Raw genomic sequence first — 20120 nt, forward strand, 5'->3', positions numbered from 1 at the left:
ACAAAGCTAGCAAGTGGTGAACCCGTTTGGGTTTTCAGACTCCTTGTCTGGTTCTGTTCACACCATATTACATTGCTCCTCAAAATCCACCTGACATTGGTAAATTAATGCTACGGTTAGATGAGTTATAATAGCATACTACACACTGCTTATAAAACATGCAAAATGAAGTTGGCATCATGTTAAGTAGTCAAAATGGATTTTTTCTAGAATATTTATTATTACTCTCATAGGACAATAGAGCATATATTTGCTATTATAGAGAACTTTAAATTTCAATATTCATAATTTCATCTTTTTACATAGACTTTTTTTTTTGTCACTTTAAGAGTTTCACTTAATAAACAACTCAGGAAGGTCCCTTATATGTGTAACTTAAAATAAAAAATAGTACTGGCTTAATTCCACGTGGTCTGTCTGTTATAGTAATTGTAGCAAATTTGAAAATGTTCAGTACTTAGTTACATTTATATAGGATTTCATTTTCCTGGAAAAAGTGGAGCAATGGAGGAGGGAAAGTTTTTTGTTTTTTTTGTTTTTTGGAAAGTTTTTGACAGTGTGAGACACCAGGCGAGGACAAGCCTGATTTGGGCATTTTGAGTACTGGTGTGGTGGCGGGGAGGAGAGGATCAAAAGGAAAAGTGAAGATGTCCTTGGTTCGCTGGAGCCAGGGAAAGAAGCCCCTGCTAACAAGTACGGCTCCTAAGTCACCTCCATTGCTTGTTACTTCAGTGTGTTTGGGATTAGTGACGCAGAGCAAAATGACATATGAAGGGAGGAACTGCACATAGAAAAATGTTTCTATTCAGCTGATGTGCTCAGAGATCTCAATAAACCAATAAGCAAGTAATATCACCATCATTTGGGGTGTTGATAAATTGTTTCACTTTGGAAGCTATCAAGATAGGCATTTGGCTGAGTTTCTTGTTTCTTTCTTGGTTAGAAAGAAACAAACACCTTTCACTTGTGAGGTTTTCAGTTTTCTTATTACCAGTCTGATGAGATTGTTATCGTGTTTCTTTATGATCCTCCATCTTCGAGGTTCTCTTTTAAATGATTATGCACATTAAAAAGGACATTTTATATTATCTTTTAATGATTTATTCTCTAAAGGGATATAATAAAATATAGTAGAAATTTTAAAAGTTTTTTAAGGGGCATATTTTTTAAACAAAATAAGGAATAAGAGCCGTACGTTTCAGTCATTCTATTACCCAGGATTGTTAGAAGGGAAACTCCAGGGGAAAATATGGTTGTTATATGTCTTTTAATTATACAGTATAAGCATAATTTGGAACATTGTCTTTCAGAACTTAAGGAAGGGAAGAGGAAGGGAAATAACATTTGATGAAAGCCTACCATGTGCCAGGCACTGTGCTAGACACTTTGACATACATTACAGGGTTTATTGTGAGTATTAAATGAGATCATGTATCCCCATTTTACAGATGAGGAAACTGAACTTGCCCCAAGTCACATGGCTGGTAAGTGGCACAGCTGGAATAGAACCCAGACTCCAAATCCCATGCCTTTTCTGCTGTACCGTGTTTAAAGCTTGCAAAGAGAGGTATGAAGTCACTGACCAGAGTTGAGTGTCCTAGGAATTTTCTTTCCCATGAAATATTGACACTAAACCTAAACATTTTTTTTCATGTCAGGGGTTCGATGGTTGGAATCACACTGTAATTCCAACTCCTCTGCTTCTAAAATGCCAGGGTAGATAAGTAATATTTAAGGGAAGACTTAAGAAATAATGCCTTTTATCAAGAAAGGCCAGTTTGAATAAATACATGGCATCTTATCGGGCTCTCCATGGCTTAGTGTTAAAGACTTAGCTATAATAACAATAGCTAATTATAGTCTTTATAATAATAAGATTGCTTATTTTAAACATTCTAAATGGCAGTGGGCTTTTGCAAAACCTTGAGAAGTTCAAATTTTACTTTGTGGTGCACATGTAAACTCACAAAGTACCCATTATATGCCGAGGACTGTGCTAGAGTCTAGGGTAAAAAAAGTATCCCTGACTTGCCTTTAAAGTTTGCTGCCTTAGAATAAAATTAGTGTATAAATATCTTTTTCTTATTCTTCTTCAGTCATGAGTTTGAAGCCCCCACTGATGGCCCATTTATTTTCAGAAATAATTTATACAGTGAAATTCCAGCGTAAAAAATAATTTGGACACTTTCAGTAGTTAAGATGGAACAGGAATTGGCCTTTATAAGAGTACAGGGATCAGAATATGTCATCGAAGAATGTAGTATGGTTCTCTCAACTGTGATCCTCAATAGCTAACCTGCTTTCAATCACCACTGCATCCATAACACTGGAAACTAAAGCTAAGATAAAAACTTTTTGATAACTTGTTTCAAAAATGAAACTTTTTGACACTTGGATTTCCTCAAGAGATTCTCTTTGCCCATGTCTTATTAACATGCTTGCTAACATGATCATATTTGAATATACGGAATTCATCCACTGATACTTATTCAGTGACCATTAGAATAGTACCGTCATATAGATGCGTTGGGATATTATAGAAATTTATACAAATTCCTACTAATATATACTAATTCCTGTTTCTGGCTTGAACTAATGAGCTGCAAACTGATTTTTGTTGAAGGAGATAAAATGAATATATACTATGTCTGAAAAACTGTAATAAAACCCAGTTTGTTAGCTAACATCCAGAACTAATACATCCGAATATATCATTCCCTTCCAAGTTATCATTTTAAAGCGATATGTTTTCCTGAGCTATTGCTCAAAATGTTTTAAGAACACTTCTTTTGAAAGTGCCATTGTTCTTCATGGTGCCAAGTTTGGTCCTTGGAGGGTAGTTTCAGCTTTTGGAAATAGGCACAAATTTAGAACCATTTCTGGTTTTAAGACCAGTGAATGAACTCTATTTTTCACCTGCAAAATATTCCTGCCCACCCCCACTTTTTCCTTTTTTAAAAAAATGGTTACTCAAGCACTCTGCTCTAACTTACAGTACAAAGAATAGCAGATACACACAAACCTCGAACAGGCATAGCAAACCCCTCTGTACCTTTCTATTCATTGTATTGCACTCTTTGTGAACAGTGTTTGGCAAGAGCAACCCTAGACCAAGGTCTGCATCCCTGCTGCCGGCAAATGTCAGCATGACGACACATGGACTTCTTATTTGTCGCTGGCCATTGTTCCAATTTTAGAAAGCCTCTGTCGCCTCCAGCGGGTTCCATTGTTTAACCTTTATTATCCCATAACCACCTTCCCTTGATGTGGATAAAGAGGAAAGGAGAGAACCATGTTGTTCTGTGCACTGTTCTAGCTCCTCTGGCAATATGATTAAAATATTTTCTAAAAATCTTGAGTAAGTTAACAGTTTACAACTGATTTTTAAAGTTATCTTCTTAAATATTTCAAAATTTTCTATGACACCTAATGAGACGTATGTGTGTACAGTATTTTAAGTAGTTATGAAAACAAATTTAGGATTTTTCCCAAGTTTATTAATAGAGATTTTGCTAGTGATCATTATATCTATCACAGTTACTGTTTATCACCTTTGTTTATTAAATTATATATAGAAGGAAGAACCTTATAAATGGTATTTTTGTAAACCTTATGAAGACCTTGAGTGATCTTCACCCAAAGCCATATTTTTATTCTTTCACCTAACTCTTCAGCCCTAGAGGGAAAAAACCTGGCATTTACCCAAAAGAAGCACATAGATCAATTTTCGATTCACATTTTAAACTGCTTGGCTATTTTCAGTGATAATATTCCACTTAAGTGAAAAAAGTCTTTGTCTCCCTTTGGGTAAAATTTTGTTTCTTACTCAATAGGTATAATACATTTTAATGACATACAGCAGTGATGCATTTCATATTTTGATTGGCATTCGGATCAGACCAATTTTTATAAGATTTGATAACTTTTTTTAACCTTTTTCTTGCATTTAGCTTTGAGAGAGCATGTATTTTGCAATATCTCATCAAAACATCAAATTAATTCTGGACCATACGTTCTCAAAGTTGACACATTGGTGGTAGAAACATGTTTCATCACTTAAATCCATCTGTCCTTCCTAGGAACCTGTGTTTATTGCAGTAGATAGACAAATTTTGAAATTAAATTATTACACTTTGAGGACTTACTTTCAGTATTCAATCTGAATACTAAATAAATATTTAAATCTGTCATTTAACTGTGATTATACTATAATTAGAAAATGTGTTTTAAAAAATGAATACTTAGAAATGTATTATTATCCCAAGAAACCTAAGAAAGACAAAAATGATCCTTCCCTAGAGAAATCAGTTTTAAGTAGAGCTTTCCTGTTTCTTATTTTGTCCTTGTTTTTAAGCTGAAAATACAGTAAGCTAGTATTTTCCTTCCAGTACCTCAGTCATCACCTGTTAATGAGACTTGCACTTAAAGACATTCAGGAGCTGTTTCAGGCATGCTGCAGGGATTAGGAAAATCTCTTAGCTGGGGTATTCAGAGGCTGGAGATGTTCTTCTTAATTAAAATGTTTGAAGTGGTGTGCTAGGGCCAGCTCCCACTCATTTGCTGGAGCCAATTATTAAGTTTTCAGGATTTTTATGAACTGGTTGCAAAAACAGCCATTATTAAAAACTAAAGACATAAATACATATATATTTAACAAATTACATTAAAAACAACATTAATAAATACTTAAAACTCATCATTTCTAATGTATCTATGCTCTTGAGGTTATTTACATCTATTTTGTCTGTATGGTGTGCTACTTACTGTTGTATGTCTTTCCAACTCTACATTTAGTGAAGTCATATTGGTAGCTTAAAATTGGCCATGGTGAAAGCATTTACATCATGGGAATGATAAACACTACGGACCAGGGCTTTTTTTTCCCCCCTAGAGAGCTGGTGGTTAAATATTTATCAGCACACCACTGATTTTAGGCTAAGTGAACTATCAGTTGAAAAGCCTCTCTACTTTAGCCTTTGATAAAAACCTTTCAATTAAATGTATAGAGCATGCTGAGTACCATTGTTCCAAATGCTGAAGGGATCTTTGATACCTAAAATTTCTATAATGCTCAGAATAATCATCTTACACATTAGCAAGCTCACCTCTTAAAACACGTAAAAAGAAGTATGTTATCTCCAGGTCAATTTTACGTAAAATATCAAGTCATAAGTTGTTTATATAACATGTGATATTTTGTTTCATTGCAGCCACCACTGGTGACATGCCGACTTACCAGATCCGAGCTCCGACCACTGCTTTGCCGCAGGGAGTAATGATGGCTGCCTCGCCGGGAAGCCTGCACAGTCCCCAGCAACTAGCAGAGGAAGCAACACGCAAACGAGAGCTGAGGCTAATGAAAAATAGGTAAGATGTTTCACTAGAAACCGCAACCACTTAGGGGACATATCATTTATTACTGTGGGGCTTTTAAAAAATTAACTTTTCCTCAGCTGTTTCTCCCAAGTTACATGTTGTGTGGCATTTTATGTGGGCTTGTGCTCTGCACGTGCTGATAAGTAAGTCTTCTAGTCAGAGTTCCTAGCATGAAACTGTTTCATCAGCAGGCGGTACATCCTCATGTGTTTTAGGGTAATGTCTAAAAGATACATTCATTTTTTAAATGATAATGGAAGGACTTTATTACAACTAAAGATTCATTTTGTACTTGGTATTTACTTTGTGAAGTAGGTGATAAGTATAATTTTTAGCTTCTTTGTGAGCAAAATAAATATGCGTGAGTTCAGAATTTTCTAAGTCTTTTACATGTAGTTTTCTTTTATCTATTTTGTAACTTTGTTTTTTCTCTATTATACCCAAGTACAATCTATTCTGAAAAATTCTAGCTGGGGGCAAGTACAAAGCAAGAGGAAGAATTAAAATTACCCACAGCCCCACCGCATAGAGATACCTCCTATCGTACATATGCTTCCAGTGCCCTCTCTCATTTTCTCACGTGTTCTTGCACATTTCATTGGCTAGAAATAATCAAGAGAGTCCCTAGGTGCACGGGATTCTGAGAAGGGTCTATTTTAGCTTCCAAATTTCAGTTTCAGAGCAGGACAAGAGAAAAGCAGATGATAAATGGCTCTTTGGTTGCTCAGTGTCTGCTGAGCAAGTTTTCAGTGCTTGTTTCTACCGTTTTTTTTAACTCGCACATAGCTTTCACATGAGAGTAGGTCTGGTTATTCTCCTTTACTTTACAGATGAGGAACTGAGGTTCCGAGAGGTCAGGTAACAAGCTGATGAAGATCACACAGCCCAAACTGGACAGAACCTGGAGCTGCAGTCAGGCCGTCTTTCCCCAGAGCCCACACTGCACTAACACCGGGTCACCTCAAAGAGACCCCGGTGTCAGCTGCAGATTTAGCTTTATGCAGAGTATGTAGGACTTACTTATTAATGTCAAAGACCTCTTATACATTCTCTCAGCTAAATTCTTTGGCTGGCATTCATAATAGATACTTAATTGTATTTCTGCCAATCCAGCTACAGTTGTTATTTCTTTAACAACCTTGTCAGCTTTTCCTCTTTGCCATGTACTTCCTCTCCACGCTAAGGGTATATCCAGACAAATGCAAGGCCTGAAAATGGAGCTAACTATTAATAGAAGAAACAGGTGTTTTCCATAGCGGAGACTACATAGGAATGTACCACCTACTGGTGTGGCCATCCAAAGCTTTGTGCCTGGAACATTTTGACTCTGGTAACATGCATGCAGGCGCATGAGACACAAAGTATCCATACTCACAAGAAATAGCACAGCTTGGTAAATTAAACTTGAAACATTAGACATCCCACAACACCTCTATTTGACATTTAAAATTTCATTTAGTAGTAACTTGTTTTGTAAAATGACTATCTTCCTTCCAGATCTAGAATTTAATATAATGATTTAATCACAAAAACCTCGGTATTCAGAAATGTATTTTAGTTTCTTTGTGGAAGAGTTGAATTGTGTTCCCAAACTGGCAAATGTATAAGTGTGCTTGGATTTATTCTTGGCATTGCCGTGTGCATCATTTAGATTAAATTCATCTGTGTTTATCAGATTGTGTTCACTTTTACACTGTTAATTTTTCTGTTAACCAGTTGAGAAGTCTGAGAACCTTTCACGTTCACAGGGTGACAACTTTGTTCTTGGCTGGGAAGTAGGGCTCGACCTTTTCCTGCAGTTCATTGGGATTTCAAGGGCCCTCTTCTGCTGACCCTTGCTTCCCACAGAGAAAACACAGATAACCAGTTGTTAGTGAGCATCAACTATCCTAAAAATAAAATAGAATTGGCCACATGTGTTGCATGTGTCACTCCTAGTCCAGAATTGCAGCAGTGCTAACTGGCATTACAGTAACTGGCGATTAGACATTCAACACAACTTTTGCATATATATATTTGAATTACCTGTTTCAATGTAGGCTTTTTGATATGATGGGTACCCCAAGGGCTGTTATTCTCAAAGGAACACTCCAAAATAAAGCTGTTATCAGAAGGTATATTCTCTAGATGAGTTAAATGATGTAGTAGCCACCTCCTCCCACCCTGAAAAAAAGGAGAAAGAAAGAAAATGTCGGCCGTGTCCATTGTTTTTTGGCGGCGTTATGTGTGAAAATGACTAACTCAGCTCCTCTGTTTGTGTGTGTTGCTTTGGCTGCTGGTCTGGCCTTTCTCCGGGCGTGTCTGCAGTGCTTTAAATCCTGGTTAGCAGATGCATCTCTCGCGTCCTTTCCATGATTTCAGTTGTGGTGTTCTCACATTTCTGGGTTTAAGTTATCTGAATTACAGAGGGTTGTATTCTGTACCCTCTCTTCTCTCCTTCCTTAGTTTTCAGAAGCAGAGTCCCTTCCATTTTGGTTTATGAAAATGTGCATGATTTGTTTATTGTTATTCTTATCCATGTTGTTTTCTAGCCGACAAACTGTTGGCTTGCAGTCATGATTGATCTTGTTTTACTGAGATTTAGTCTTGAAGAATTAAAATCTCCAGTGCTGACACTGGTTTCTAAGGATTAATTTTTCTAATCATTTCTGATCAAATAAAGTTAACTCATTGTGATGGAATATGTGGCTTTTGGTGGACAAAAATAATTAAGAGAATTGAAAAGATCTGTAAATGTTTTTGTAGAAATTCCACTTGGGGATGTGGTCCTATCGTTTTGGTTACTGAAAATCTTGCTGGTCACTGTGACCGTGGGACATGTGCCCTAAGAAAACACCATTTACAATGGATGCCAGGCGAATTGTTGTGCTCTGCCGTCGTTCCTGCTGTCTTAGGGTAACCTCCCAACGAGGCACGTGCTCGGTTACAACTGTTGTGCAGCTCCATGCAGACATCCCCAAGGACTGACCAGCAGTTGAGTCTGGGGGGCAGAAGCTCACTAGCCGCTCTGGATTGTGCTGAGAGGTTGTTCCTGTTGTCATTTGCCTTGTGTTGGTTCCAGGGAAGCTGCCCGGGAGTGTCGCAGGAAGAAGAAAGAATATGTCAAATGTCTTGAAAACCGTGTGGCTGTGCTTGAAAACCAGAACAAGACTCTCATTGAGGAACTCAAGGCCCTCAAAGATCTTTACTGCCGTAAAGTAGAGTGACTGTCTTTGACTTGGGCCTTGTTTGCCCAGAGGTCTAATCAAGGCAGGAGATGCAGCAGTCTTACTAATTGCCATGTGGACTTGTGGAAGGGACACTTGTGACCCTTCAGAACCCAGTTTGGCTTAGGGTTTGGAATCGCATTGGGAATGTTGTCCCAGGATTTGGAACGCCACAATCACATTTACCAAGCTTACTTCAGCCTCCCTGTCAGTAGCATGCATGTGAAAAAAAAATGTTTTGTTTTGCCCTTTTGCTTCTACTCTCTTATAGGGAAGCTGCTAAAGAATGTCGACGTCGAAAGAAAGAATATGTCAAATGTCTGGAGAGTCGAGTTGCAGTGCTGGAAGTTCAGAACAAGAAGCTCATAGAGGAACTGGAAACCTTGAAAGACATTTGCTCTCCTAAAACAGATTAGTAGAAATATTTAACTATGAACTGATTGCAATATGTACAGTTGCTTTTGAAGGCAATACAATATAAAGCCGGCAAGAATTATGGCTTTTTTTTCCCCTTTATCATTCATCGTATTTTCTAATCTCTTAACATTCCCAAACTGCTTCACTGTACGTAGTTAACTCTTAGCTGTAACTTCAATTTTTTAAAAGAGGAAAACTGTAAAAAAAAAAAAGGTATGTAACAAATTCTTAAAATGCAACATTTGTAAGGCTTGTTCCAGTGCCACATATTTGCAGTTCCTGATCTCTGTGTCATGAACAGTGTCCTATGCAATAAAAATTTTTTGCAGGTCTTTAAAAATCATTTTAGGAAAGGATGATCAAAGATAATGCATCCAGCAGTACGATAAAAGTAAACCACAAAAAATACCTCAGGAAAGAACTAAAAGAAAGAAAGAATTGAAAGAATCTAATGACATGCCTATGTGAAAATAATAGCCTATAAATGAATTTATGGCATTTGCAGATTTTTATATTGGTTGCTTTGTAAAGAAAATATTGTATTGCTGTCCTTGAATGCCATAGTTGAAGAGAGTTTTTAATAGAACCATGTTGGTTACACTTTGTAGCGTTTGGTGCTCATTTAACTATCTGAACATATACTACAGTTTTTACTCTATTGTGTAACATAAAAGATCTTGCAGAAGTTTTTAGTGTCGGTTTGCTATTACATGATGAACATTAACGCAAATTTTAATATCTGTCCTGATTTAAAGGTTTAAGTTAGAATTGTATTTGCATACCTTCAAGGGGGTCCACTGCCGATTTCCACAGTGGGTCGTGATCTCTGCAGTGTTCTTTCTGCCATCTCATCAGAAGCTCGGCCCCAGGGCTTTTACACAGAAGAGCAGCTATGAGAGGTTCAGCTGGTATGATGGAGTAGGCCTTTCTGCAGATGGTCTGGAAATCTCCTGCTGGTGGCCCTCTATTTTGAGTTTTGGCTAACAACCATAGGAGTTTTAAAGTAAAAACTAAAACAACCCCAAATTTTATTTTCCACTTCAAAACAGCTACTTTTAGGTCAAATATTTTTGAGTCTGCACATTCAGATGAAATTCATTACATCGGGTGATTACTGGTATCCACATTTCATCCTGCTTTTTTTTTTTATAAATTTATTTATTCATTTATTTATTTATTTATTTTTGGCACTGTTGGGTCTTCGTTTCTGTGCAAGGGCTTTCTCTAGTTGCGGCGAGCAGGGGCACTCTTCATCGCGGTGCGCGGGCCTCTCACTATTGCGGCCTCTCTTGTTGCGGAGCACAGGCTCCAGACACGCAGGCTCAGTAGTTGTGGTGCACAACTACTAGTTGTGGGCCAAGTTGCTCCGCGGCATGTGGGATCTTCCCAGACCAGGGCTTGAACCCGTGTCCCCTGCATTGGCAGGCAGATTCTCAACCACTGCGCCACCAGGGAAGCCCCTATCCTGCTTTTATAATAAAAAACTTCAAGGTAGAAGCCCAAAGCCCTAACCACAAGATGCTCTGTCACCTCATTCTCCGGTGGGACATCTGTTGAAGGCCTCCTGTGGGCTAGACTCGCTGCATTTTCTGCTGTGACTCCTGACCTGTTAAGGCTGCCCCTCCCCTCGTTTCAGTAGTGGAGCTGGTCATTGTGTGGAGCTGTTTGGGGTGGGGGGAGTAGAGAGCAGGAGGCCGTTGTGTGGAGTCTAAGTGCTATCCCCACACCGTCATCCCCTTCCCTTATCTGTAACTCCCAGGAGGTCGGGCGTGCCGTTCTTCTCTAGAAATACTTATTCATCCTGCAGAGTCTGAGCTCTGAATATCTTTTATCTCAATTTTTGTCTTTTGTTCTACAGAGAAGTAAGATGAGGAAAGAAGACAAGAAAGAAAAGAGGGAAGGAAAACCCCAGGTTTCAGGTGAAGGAAAATGGTGCTTTGTACTCATGCATTCATCCATCGTTCACGCAGTTCACTCATCCTTTCATTCTGTTAATCAGTCGGTCAGTCACTATAAATGACGTGTGCTCCGAATGTGGACACGGAGGGGGCAACCCAGGGATGTCAAGGCAGAAGACGCTCTGTGTTAGAACTGGAGGAAGCTGTAGACGAGGTCAGATGAACTCTTCCTGCAGGAGGCAGACTTGGAAGTGAGTGGTAGTGCCGGGGTGGGGGGGGCGGGGTGGTGCATCCAGATGGGGTACAGAGCAGGCACGCCCCTCCAAGGAGCTGGAGTCAAGGAGACGGGGGAGGTGAAGTTAGGACTCACCAGGGGTTGGTTTGGTGTAACAGAGAGCGTGCGTGCACGTGTGTACCCCACTCTGTCATCTCAGGGGAAGCAGATTGCATCTGACTACTTGGGGCCCTACATAGCTGATGTCCCCCCTTCTCCACAGTGGCTTAAACAGTGAGGAAGTGTTATCACTTCACAAAACCCCAGGCGCAGAGGTAGGAGATTCAGTGTCTCAGCCCGGCCTCACGACCGTTGGCTCCCTGTGTAGCTGGTCCCCCGATCCCGACATTGCTGCCCGGGTGCAGGCACCAGAGGGGCAGCCGGCAGCTCCTCTTCCGTTTGTCCTGTCTTAAGAGCAAAGGGAAACCTGCACAGAAGACCTTCAGCAGTAGACGCCCTCCGAGTCTCACCAGCTAGACACTCGCTCATCGTACTCCTTTCGTAACTGCTAGCTGGCAAGGAGAGTGGAATTAAAAGCTCTGGATTACTAGTGAGGATTCAACCCCTGGGGCAGGGAGGGTTCCAGGCTTCTGCGAAGCATATGGCCAATCGGTGCATAATAGAACTGGTTTCTGCAAGAGCAGGGTGTGGGCAGCTGGCGGCGTCTGCCATACGGGTGATGTTTGAGGCCGCGGCTGGTGGGGAGAGGGGAAAAGCTGTGCGACTTGGGGCTGGGGCCAGGCTGTCAGAGCCGCACGGGACTCCTCCAGATTCCAGCTCATCTGATTTGTCCCTGGAAGCAAACCTTTTGCTGCTAGATTAGCACGATTTGCTAGCTCTCCACCCAGCCTTAGCAGATGCCGCCTACAGCCTCCTGGTGGACAGAGCGGTGGTATGTTGGAAGCCGTGTGAATATGGCTCATCTTGTGCAACAGTGTTGCGCAGAGTCCAGAGCTGTCACTGCATCTGTGGCTTTTTTTTTAATCCTAAGAGTTTCCGCATCTGGACTTCTGGAGATAGAAATTACTGATCCTGAGTCAGGGGATTACACCACTTCTGCCCACAGCCCTGCAGTTATGGGGTGCACGGGGGAGGCACGTGAAGCTCGCCTTTCAGCTCACCAGTTCCCCGGAGGGAAGGTGTAACCTTTTAAAAATACAAATTGTGGACTTGCCTGGCGGTCCAGTGGTTAGGGCTCCGCGCTTCCATTGCGGGGGGCATGGGTTCCCTCCCTGGTTAGGGAACTAAGATCCCACTTGCTGCGGGGAGCAGCCAAAAATCAATCAATCAATCAATCAATAAAAATACAAATTGTCTCTTTTTAGTTTTCAAAAATCAACATGTTAAAAAATACTTTAATTTTTAATATTGGTAAGATGTACTTGAGGTTCAAAATTCAAAGTGAAAAGTCTGTCTCCCATCCCTGGCTCCAAGCCACTCGGGAGGCAACCACTGTCACCAGTTTCTTTTTTGTGAAAGAGATTCATTGATGATGCCACCTGTTTCCTTAGATTCCTGCCCCTTCTTCAGGGCTGTGGGATGAGGAGTTTCTGGGAAGAGACACAGGGAGTCAGTCCATATGTTCATTCCTTCAAGTCTACAAGTGACAAGGGGTCCAGAAGGAGAGGACCAGGGGCCCTGGCAACACTGGCCCTTTGCTGGCACTTCATAGACTCTTCCGTTACGTCCTGAGTCCTGTGGATGCTCTAACCACGCGGTTGTCATTATCAAAAGTAATCGCCGCAGTTTACTGAGTGCTTTCCCTGTGCCAGGCACCAAACCGTGCACCATACGGGGCTTATCACATCTAATTCTCGTCAGTGTTGGTGCTTTTATCATCATCCCCATCTTGCAGATGAGGAAGCAGGCTTGGAGAGGGTAAGTAACTTGCCCAAGGTCACAAAGCTGTTAGGGCTCAGGGCCAAGAGCAAACCCGGCAGGGAGCGAGGGAGCCGGGACCCAAAGCAGGAAGGTGGCCGGAGGGGGTGTGTGCTGGCCAGGTAGGTGGTTGGTGGAGACAGTTCTGTGGTCCAAGCGGGTGGACTTAAGAACACCCAAACCTTTCCTGTTCTAACGGACAAAAGTAGGCATCCTTTCTCTCTGCTGTTTAAAATCCATGACGCCGATCAGGAGAAAATGATCCTACAGTTTTAAGGACTAGCTGTTGGGATATCAAAGCTACAGATGTACACACTGAAATAGAATCCTCAAGCTAAAAGAGGTCATAAAGGTATAACTTACTCCCTTAATTTTATAGGCATGGATACCAGATTTTAGGTTGATTTACTTAAATGTTGATAGTTATTGGGAATGGAGAGACTCAGACCTCTTAGCTAGTGTAGTCATCTTTATATCCCCATGATGCCTCTCTTTTTCTATAAACTGGATTTTCGACCAGCTTTTGGTGAAAGCATAGCTTTCTAGAAAACATTAGCTCTTGTTGTCCCTGAAACAATGGGAGGACGCTGGACCCAATGGGAGGATGCAGGACACTGATGGACCCATCGATCGATGACACATGGTACAGTGTCTCTAGAACAGCTGGCTCTTAATGAGGCTCGTGATGGGTCCTGCTTTTAGTGTCTGGTGAGCTCTGATGGGTCCTGCTTTTAGTGTCTGGTGAGCTCTGATGGGTCCTGCTTTTAGTGTCTGGTGAGCTCTGATGGGTCCTGCTTTTAGTGTCTGGTGAGCTCTGGGAAGCACTGACATGGCAGACTAGTGTCGGGCTTGACTTGGGAATAGATTTTTTAATTCTTACCTTTTATTTAGTCATTCAGTTATTTATGGCTGTGCCGCTCCGCCTGTGGGATCTTAGTTCCCCAACCAGGGATCGAACTGGGGCCCAAGCCAGTGAAAGCGCTGAGTCCTAACCACTGGAACACTAGGGAATTCCCAAATTCTTCCCTTTCAAAACACAGTAACTATTGGTACACTTTTGAGGAAGTAAGTAGCCCAGATAAGGAGGCTCTTAATGAAAATGGGATTTTTATTTATTTTTTAATTTTTGGGCCACGCAGTTCCCCGACCAGGTATTGAACGTGGAACCCCATCAGTGGAAGCGTGGAGTCCTAACCACTGGACTGCCAGGGAGTTCCCTGAAGGTGGGCTTTCTAGATAGAGGACAACATGAGTGTGCTCATGTGTCTATTTGTGTTTATCATTCCCTACGTTGAGATTTGGTTCAGCAGCTCTGGACGTTCCTATCTCTGGCCAGTACCGCGCCTGTTTCTGCAGATGCTCATTTTGGAGAACACTGACCACGTGGTCTGGGTCAGGCCTTACCCCATCTCCCTCTAAGCCATGGTTGCCCTCGAGTGGCTGTTCCTAGCCTGCATTTATTGAGCACACAAGATGGTTTAATGCCGCAGCCCTACATAGTGTATGTGCTATTTCTGTAATTCCTTTTCTTTGAAACATTCTTAGTCTATGAAGACTTCAAAAACTCATGGGTGGGCTCGTTCTCTGTCTAGCTGTGGCCGGCTGAGGCGGTGTGGCGGCATAGGGACGGTAGCCTTGCCCCGCTACTGCAGCACTAGGGTGTCAGTTGGTCCCGCCCAGAACACTTCAGTTCTGCCCTGCAAGGATAGATATATTTGATAACTGATTGGTGTGTCCCTTTAATATAAGAAAATAGAAACTGAACAGCCAGAGGAAACCTTTCCCAACACTGAAACCAATGACGAATTTGGTAAGCGCCCTGCTGAAGATATGGAAGAGGAACAAACTTTTAAAACATCTAGAAACATTGATGAGATGGTTGAATTACACATTCTGCTTCAGAGCAAGAATACTGGGGCAGTGATTGGAAAAGGAGCCAAGAATAGTAAGGCTCTCCGTACAGACTACAATGCCAGTGTTTTATTCCCAGACAGCAGTGGCCCCGAGCGCATATTGAGTATCAGTGCTGATACTGAAACAATTGGAGAAATTCTGAAGAAAATCATCCCTACCTTGGAAGAGGGCCTGCGGTTGCCATCGCCCACTGCAACCAGCCAGCTCCCGCTAGAATCTGATGCTGTGGAATGCTTAAATCACCAACACTCTAAAGGATGCGACTTTGCGAGTTGAGATTGTTGATTCATCAGAGTCTGGCTGGAGGAATTATTGGGGTCAAAGGTGCTAAAATCAAAGAACTTCAAGGAACACTCAGACAACAATCAAGCTTTTCCAGTAACGTTGTCCTCAATCCACTGAGACAGAGTTGTTCTTATTGGAGGAAAACCTGATAGGGTTGTAGAGTGCATAAAGGTCATCCTTGATCTTATATCAGAGTCTCCCATCAAAGGACGTGCTCAGCCTTATGATCCCAATTTTTTACGATGAAACCTGTGATTATGGTGGTTTTACAATGATGTTTGATGACCGCCGTGGACGTCCCGTGGGATTTCCCATGCCGGGAAGAGGTGGTTTTGACAGAATGCCTCCTGGTCGGGGTGAGCGTCCCATGCCTCCATCCAGAAGAGATTATGATGATAGGAGCCCTCGTCGAGGACCTCCTCCACCTCCTCCTGGACGAGGGGGCCGGGGTGGTGGCAGAGCTTGGAATCTTCCTCTTCCTCCACCACCACCCAGAGGAGGAGATCTAATGGCCTATGACAGAAGAGGAAGACCTGGAGACCGTTATGATGGCATGGTTGGTTTCAGTGCTGATGAAACCGGGGACTCTGCAGTAGATACATGGAGCCCATCAGAGTGGCAGATGGCTTATGAACCACAGGGTGGCTCTGGATATGATTATTCCTATGCAGGGGGTCGTGGCTCATATGGTGATCTTGGTGGATCTATTGTTACTACACAAGTAACTATTCCCGAAGATCTGGCTGGATCTGTTATTGGCAAAGGTGGTCAGTGGATGAAACAAATCTGTCATGAGTCAGGAGCTTCGATCAAAATTGATGAGCCTTGGGGCTTCCCTGGTGGCGCAGTGGTTGAGAGTCTGCCTGCCAATGCAGGGGACACGGGTTCGAGCCCTGGTCTGGGAGGATCCCACATGCCGCGGAGCAGCTGGGCCCGTGAGCCACAACTGCTGAGCCTGCGCATCTGGAGACTGTGCTCCGCAACAAGAGAGGCCACGATAGTGAGAGGCCCGCGCACCGCGATGAGGAGTGGCCCCCACTTGCCGCAACTAGAGAAAGCCCTCGCACAGAAACGAAGACCCAACACAACCATAAATAAATAAATAAATTTAAAAAAAAATTGATGAGCCTTTAGAGGGGTCCAAAGATTGGATCATTACCATTACAGGAACGCAGGACCAGATAACAGAATGCACAGTATTTGCTGCAGAACAGTGTGAAACAGTATGCAGATGTTGAAGGATTCTAATGCAAGATATTTTTTCTTTTTTATAGTGTGAAGCAGTATTCTGGAAAGTTTTTCTAAGACTAGTGAAGAACTGAAGGAGTTCTGCATCTTTCTTTTTTTTATTTGCTTCTGTTTAAAAAGCCAACATTCCTCTGCTTCATAGGTGTTCTGCATTTGAGGTGTAGTGAAATCTTTGCTGTTCACCAGATGTAATGTTTTAGTTCCTTACAAACAGGGTTGGGGGTTGGGGGAGGGTGTGCAAAAACATTGAAATTTTGAAACAGCAGAGTGAGTGAATTTTAATTTTTGTTCATTGTTGGTGGTTTTAAAAGAAAATCCCCCCATGTAATTATTGTGAACGCTTTGCTTTGTGGTCACTGTAACATTTGGGGGGGGGGTGGGATAGGGAGGAGAAGTAACAATAGTCCATATGTCCCTGGCAGCTATTCAGAGCAGTGTGCAGAATGTATTGCTCTTTTGTAAGAAACGTTTTATGATTTTTAAAATAAATTTAGTGAACCTAAAAACAAAAACAAAAACAGAAACTCATGGGTGATATTTTCTGCCAGTGTGGGTCCCCGGAGCACTCAGCATGGTGATGAAGGGCGAGGAAGCCTGGGCTGCAGTGCGGACTCTGCAGAGCGGCCGGGGCACCTGCCACCCACCCGGGCGGGCCTCAGCCACCAGAGCACAGGAGGACTTATGTGCAGTGTTTTAGACAGAAGGCTTTTTTTTTTTTTAATTATAATTTATTTATTTATTTTTGGCTGCGTTGGGTCTTTGTTGCTGTGCACAGCTTTCTCTAGTTGCGGCGAGTGGGGGCTACTCTTCGTTGCTGTGCGTGGGCTCTAGGCATGCGGGCTTCAGTAGTTGTGGTGCGCGGGCTCAGTAGTTGTGGCTCACGGGCTCTAGAGCACAGGCTCAGTAGTTGTTGTGCACGGGCTTAGTTGCTCTGCGGCATGTGGGATCTTCCCGGACCAGGGCTCAAACCCGTGTCACCTGCATTGGCAGGCGGATTCTTAACCACTGCACCACCAGGGAAGCCCCAGACAGAAGGCATTTTCACTGTAACTCATCACTCGAATACTTTCTGCACTGCGCTTTCACTGCCGGGGGCGAGGGTTCAATCCCTGGTTGGGGAACTAAGATATTGCAAGCCGCGCGGTACGGCCAAAAAAAACAAACAAACAGAATTCTCTCCTAGTTTTCATGAAATTCTCAAATTACAAATGATACTTTACCATTCTTTATATCACAGGAAGCAAAATAAAACCAAATTAGTTAACTGTAAATGGGCATGAACCATCTTAGTGGAGTGGTGGAAGTGTTCTAAATCTAGATTGTGGTGATGATTGCACAACTAGGTAAATTTGCTAAACATCATTGAATTGTACACTTAAAATAGAGGAACTGTGGAATGTGAATTACATCTCAGTAAAGTTACTCACAGGGCCCAAATTAGTTGCAGTGCATCATATGACCACAGAAGGTCAGCAAAGAGTTTTCCACAAACCTATCTCCAGGGGGGACATCATCAACCACTGGCTGCCGCTGCCCTTCACCACAGAAACTCCTCTGTCCTGGGTCTCAGGGGCTTGAAGTTACCAGACACCGGAGTCAGGTATCAGGAATAAGGAAATATTTTCAAATATTGGCTTATGCAAATCTACAATGATCGGAGCTATCAAATCGTTTAATCCATGATATATACAATTAAGTAAGAAATCTCACACCACAATAATCTTCAATAAGCAAACTAGAAATTCAGTCCTATTGGAAATATTAAAGTCCTTTAAAACTAGTTTTGGACTAATTATACGTTCTAGTAAATATTATACAAACTTAAAAAAAAATTTTTTTTTCATTTTTTTGTTTTATTTTAATTGAGCCATGTATCCCTTTTTTTTTTTTTTGTCCGTGCCGCATGGCATGCAGGATCTTAGTTCCCCGACCAGGGATTGAACCCGTGCTGTAAGAGCATTTAGTATCCCAGACCTCACTGTCTCATGACTTTGATTTCAAAGCTTTCAAGTCAGGCAGTGGTTATTTTTAACAATTCATCCTGGGGGGAATTCCCTGGCTGCCCAGTGGTTAGGACTCCATGCTCTCACTGCCGAGCGCCCGCGCTCCATCCCTGGTCGGGGAAATAACATCCCACAGGCCTTGTGGAGCGGCCAAAAATAAAAATAAATAAAAAGAAAAAAAAATTCATCCTGACTAAACTGCAGCAACAAAACCAAAAGCAATGTTACAGATGATACAACGTGTAGAATGAATAATGGCTGTCTGTTTTAATGGAGGACTCATGGCTGATCCAGCTCTTCCACTAACTCCCTGGGTCACTTAACCAGCCCAACCTCTGTTCCTCTGCTTTGACCTTGGCATTTAGTGATACTGTGAAGAAACGACTGACCCTCAAATTTCTGAGAAGAGTAAATATGAGTAATATTTCATCAGACCCTATAGTTTCTTATCCCTATGAGCACAGTTTCTACATTCTCGGTACTTGAAGTCATTAACCCAAGAAAGCATCGTTCAGATTGCCTGTAACCAGAGTTCATGAGCGAAATGGCCTTAGGCTGAAACTGGCCATAATGAAGGCAGAGGCATCTGCTTTGATCTGGTTCACCTAGGTTAAGATTTTGACACATGAAGACTTTATTTAGACGAATGTTACTTCACTTACAGTTATTTATAAATATGCTCAAAATGTGACTGACTGAAAATTTTCCAGCTCACAAGTCTCCGCCCTTCTTCATCTTAACATGGCTGCACTAAGAGGAAGTATTGCCAGCCTAGAAATGGCTGTGGTTTTCAGTGTCTTAGGAGGTTTACCTTCCCATAATCCGATTTACTGTTTTTATGTTCTTGAAAGAAATAAATTAGTAATGAGAGAGAGACTGTACTCCTTTTAGAAGATTTCTCCATGTTAATTAGTTATTTGAAAGGTTTTATTGATTACTTTTTTTATCTAACTGAAAGGGAGTTAGATGGAAATTTTTTAAATTGTACTTTTTAAATTTACATTTTTAATGTAAAATATAATAGCCATAAAAATCAAAGTTTAGTGACTTCCCTGGCGGTCCAATGGTTAAGACTCCAGGCTTCTACTGCAAAGGGCACAGTTTCAATCCCTGGTCAGGGAACTAAGATCCTGCATGCCATGCGGCACGGTCAAAAAAAAAAAAAAGGGATACATGGCTCAATTAAAATAAAACAAAAAAATGAAAAAAAAATTTTTTTTAAAGTTTGTATAATATTTACTAGAACGTATAATTAGTCCAAAACTAGTTTTAAAGGACTTTAATATTTCCAATAGGACTGAATTTCTAGTTTGCTTATTGAAGATTATTGTGGTGTGAGATTTCTTACTTAATTGTATATATCATGGATTAAACGATTTGATAGCTCCGATCATTGTAGATTTGCATAAGCCAATATTTGAAAATATTTCCTTATTCCTGATACCTGACTCCGGTGTCTGGTAACTTCAAGCCCCTGAGACCCAGGACAGAGGAGTTTCTGTGGTGAAGGGCAGCGGCAGCCAGTGGTTGATGATGTCCCCCCTGGAGATAGGTTTGTGGAAAACTCTTTGCTGACCTTCTGTGGTCATATGATGCACTGCAACTAATTTGGGCCCTGTGA

The 20120-nt window shown here is 41.7% G+C and overlaps 1 protein-coding gene and 1 pseudogene across 28 annotated transcripts in view; both read left to right on the plus strand.

Moving 5' to 3' along the window:
• The window catches only part of CREM (cAMP responsive element modulator), a 100413-nt gene that overhangs the window by 57415 nt on the left and 22878 nt on the right, over positions 1-20120 (plus strand). For 9 of the 28 annotated variants that reach the window (XM_057542339.1, XM_057542322.1, XM_057542332.1 and 6 more), the window contains 3 exons: positions 1449-1484; positions 5211-5367; positions 8438-8806. In XM_057542339.1, the coding sequence (XP_057398322.1) occupies positions 1449-1484; positions 5211-5367; positions 8438-8582 (338 nt within the window). In that variant the 3' untranslated portion in view covers positions 8583-8806. Of the gene's footprint in view, positions 1-1387; positions 1411-1448; positions 1485-5210; positions 5368-8437; positions 8807-8853; positions 9685-20120 lie in introns of those variants that run through there. The other 19 variants (XM_057542341.1, XM_057542325.1, XM_057542333.1 and 16 more) reach the window with 5 other exon arrangements.
• Positions 11851-16940, plus strand: LOC103008576 (heterogeneous nuclear ribonucleoprotein K-like; annotated as a pseudogene).

Source organism: Balaenoptera acutorostrata, chromosome 3, assembly GCF_949987535.1.
Source record: "Balaenoptera acutorostrata chromosome 3, mBalAcu1.1, whole genome shotgun sequence".
Lineage (NCBI taxonomy): Eukaryota > Metazoa > Chordata > Mammalia > Artiodactyla > Balaenopteridae > Balaenoptera > Balaenoptera acutorostrata.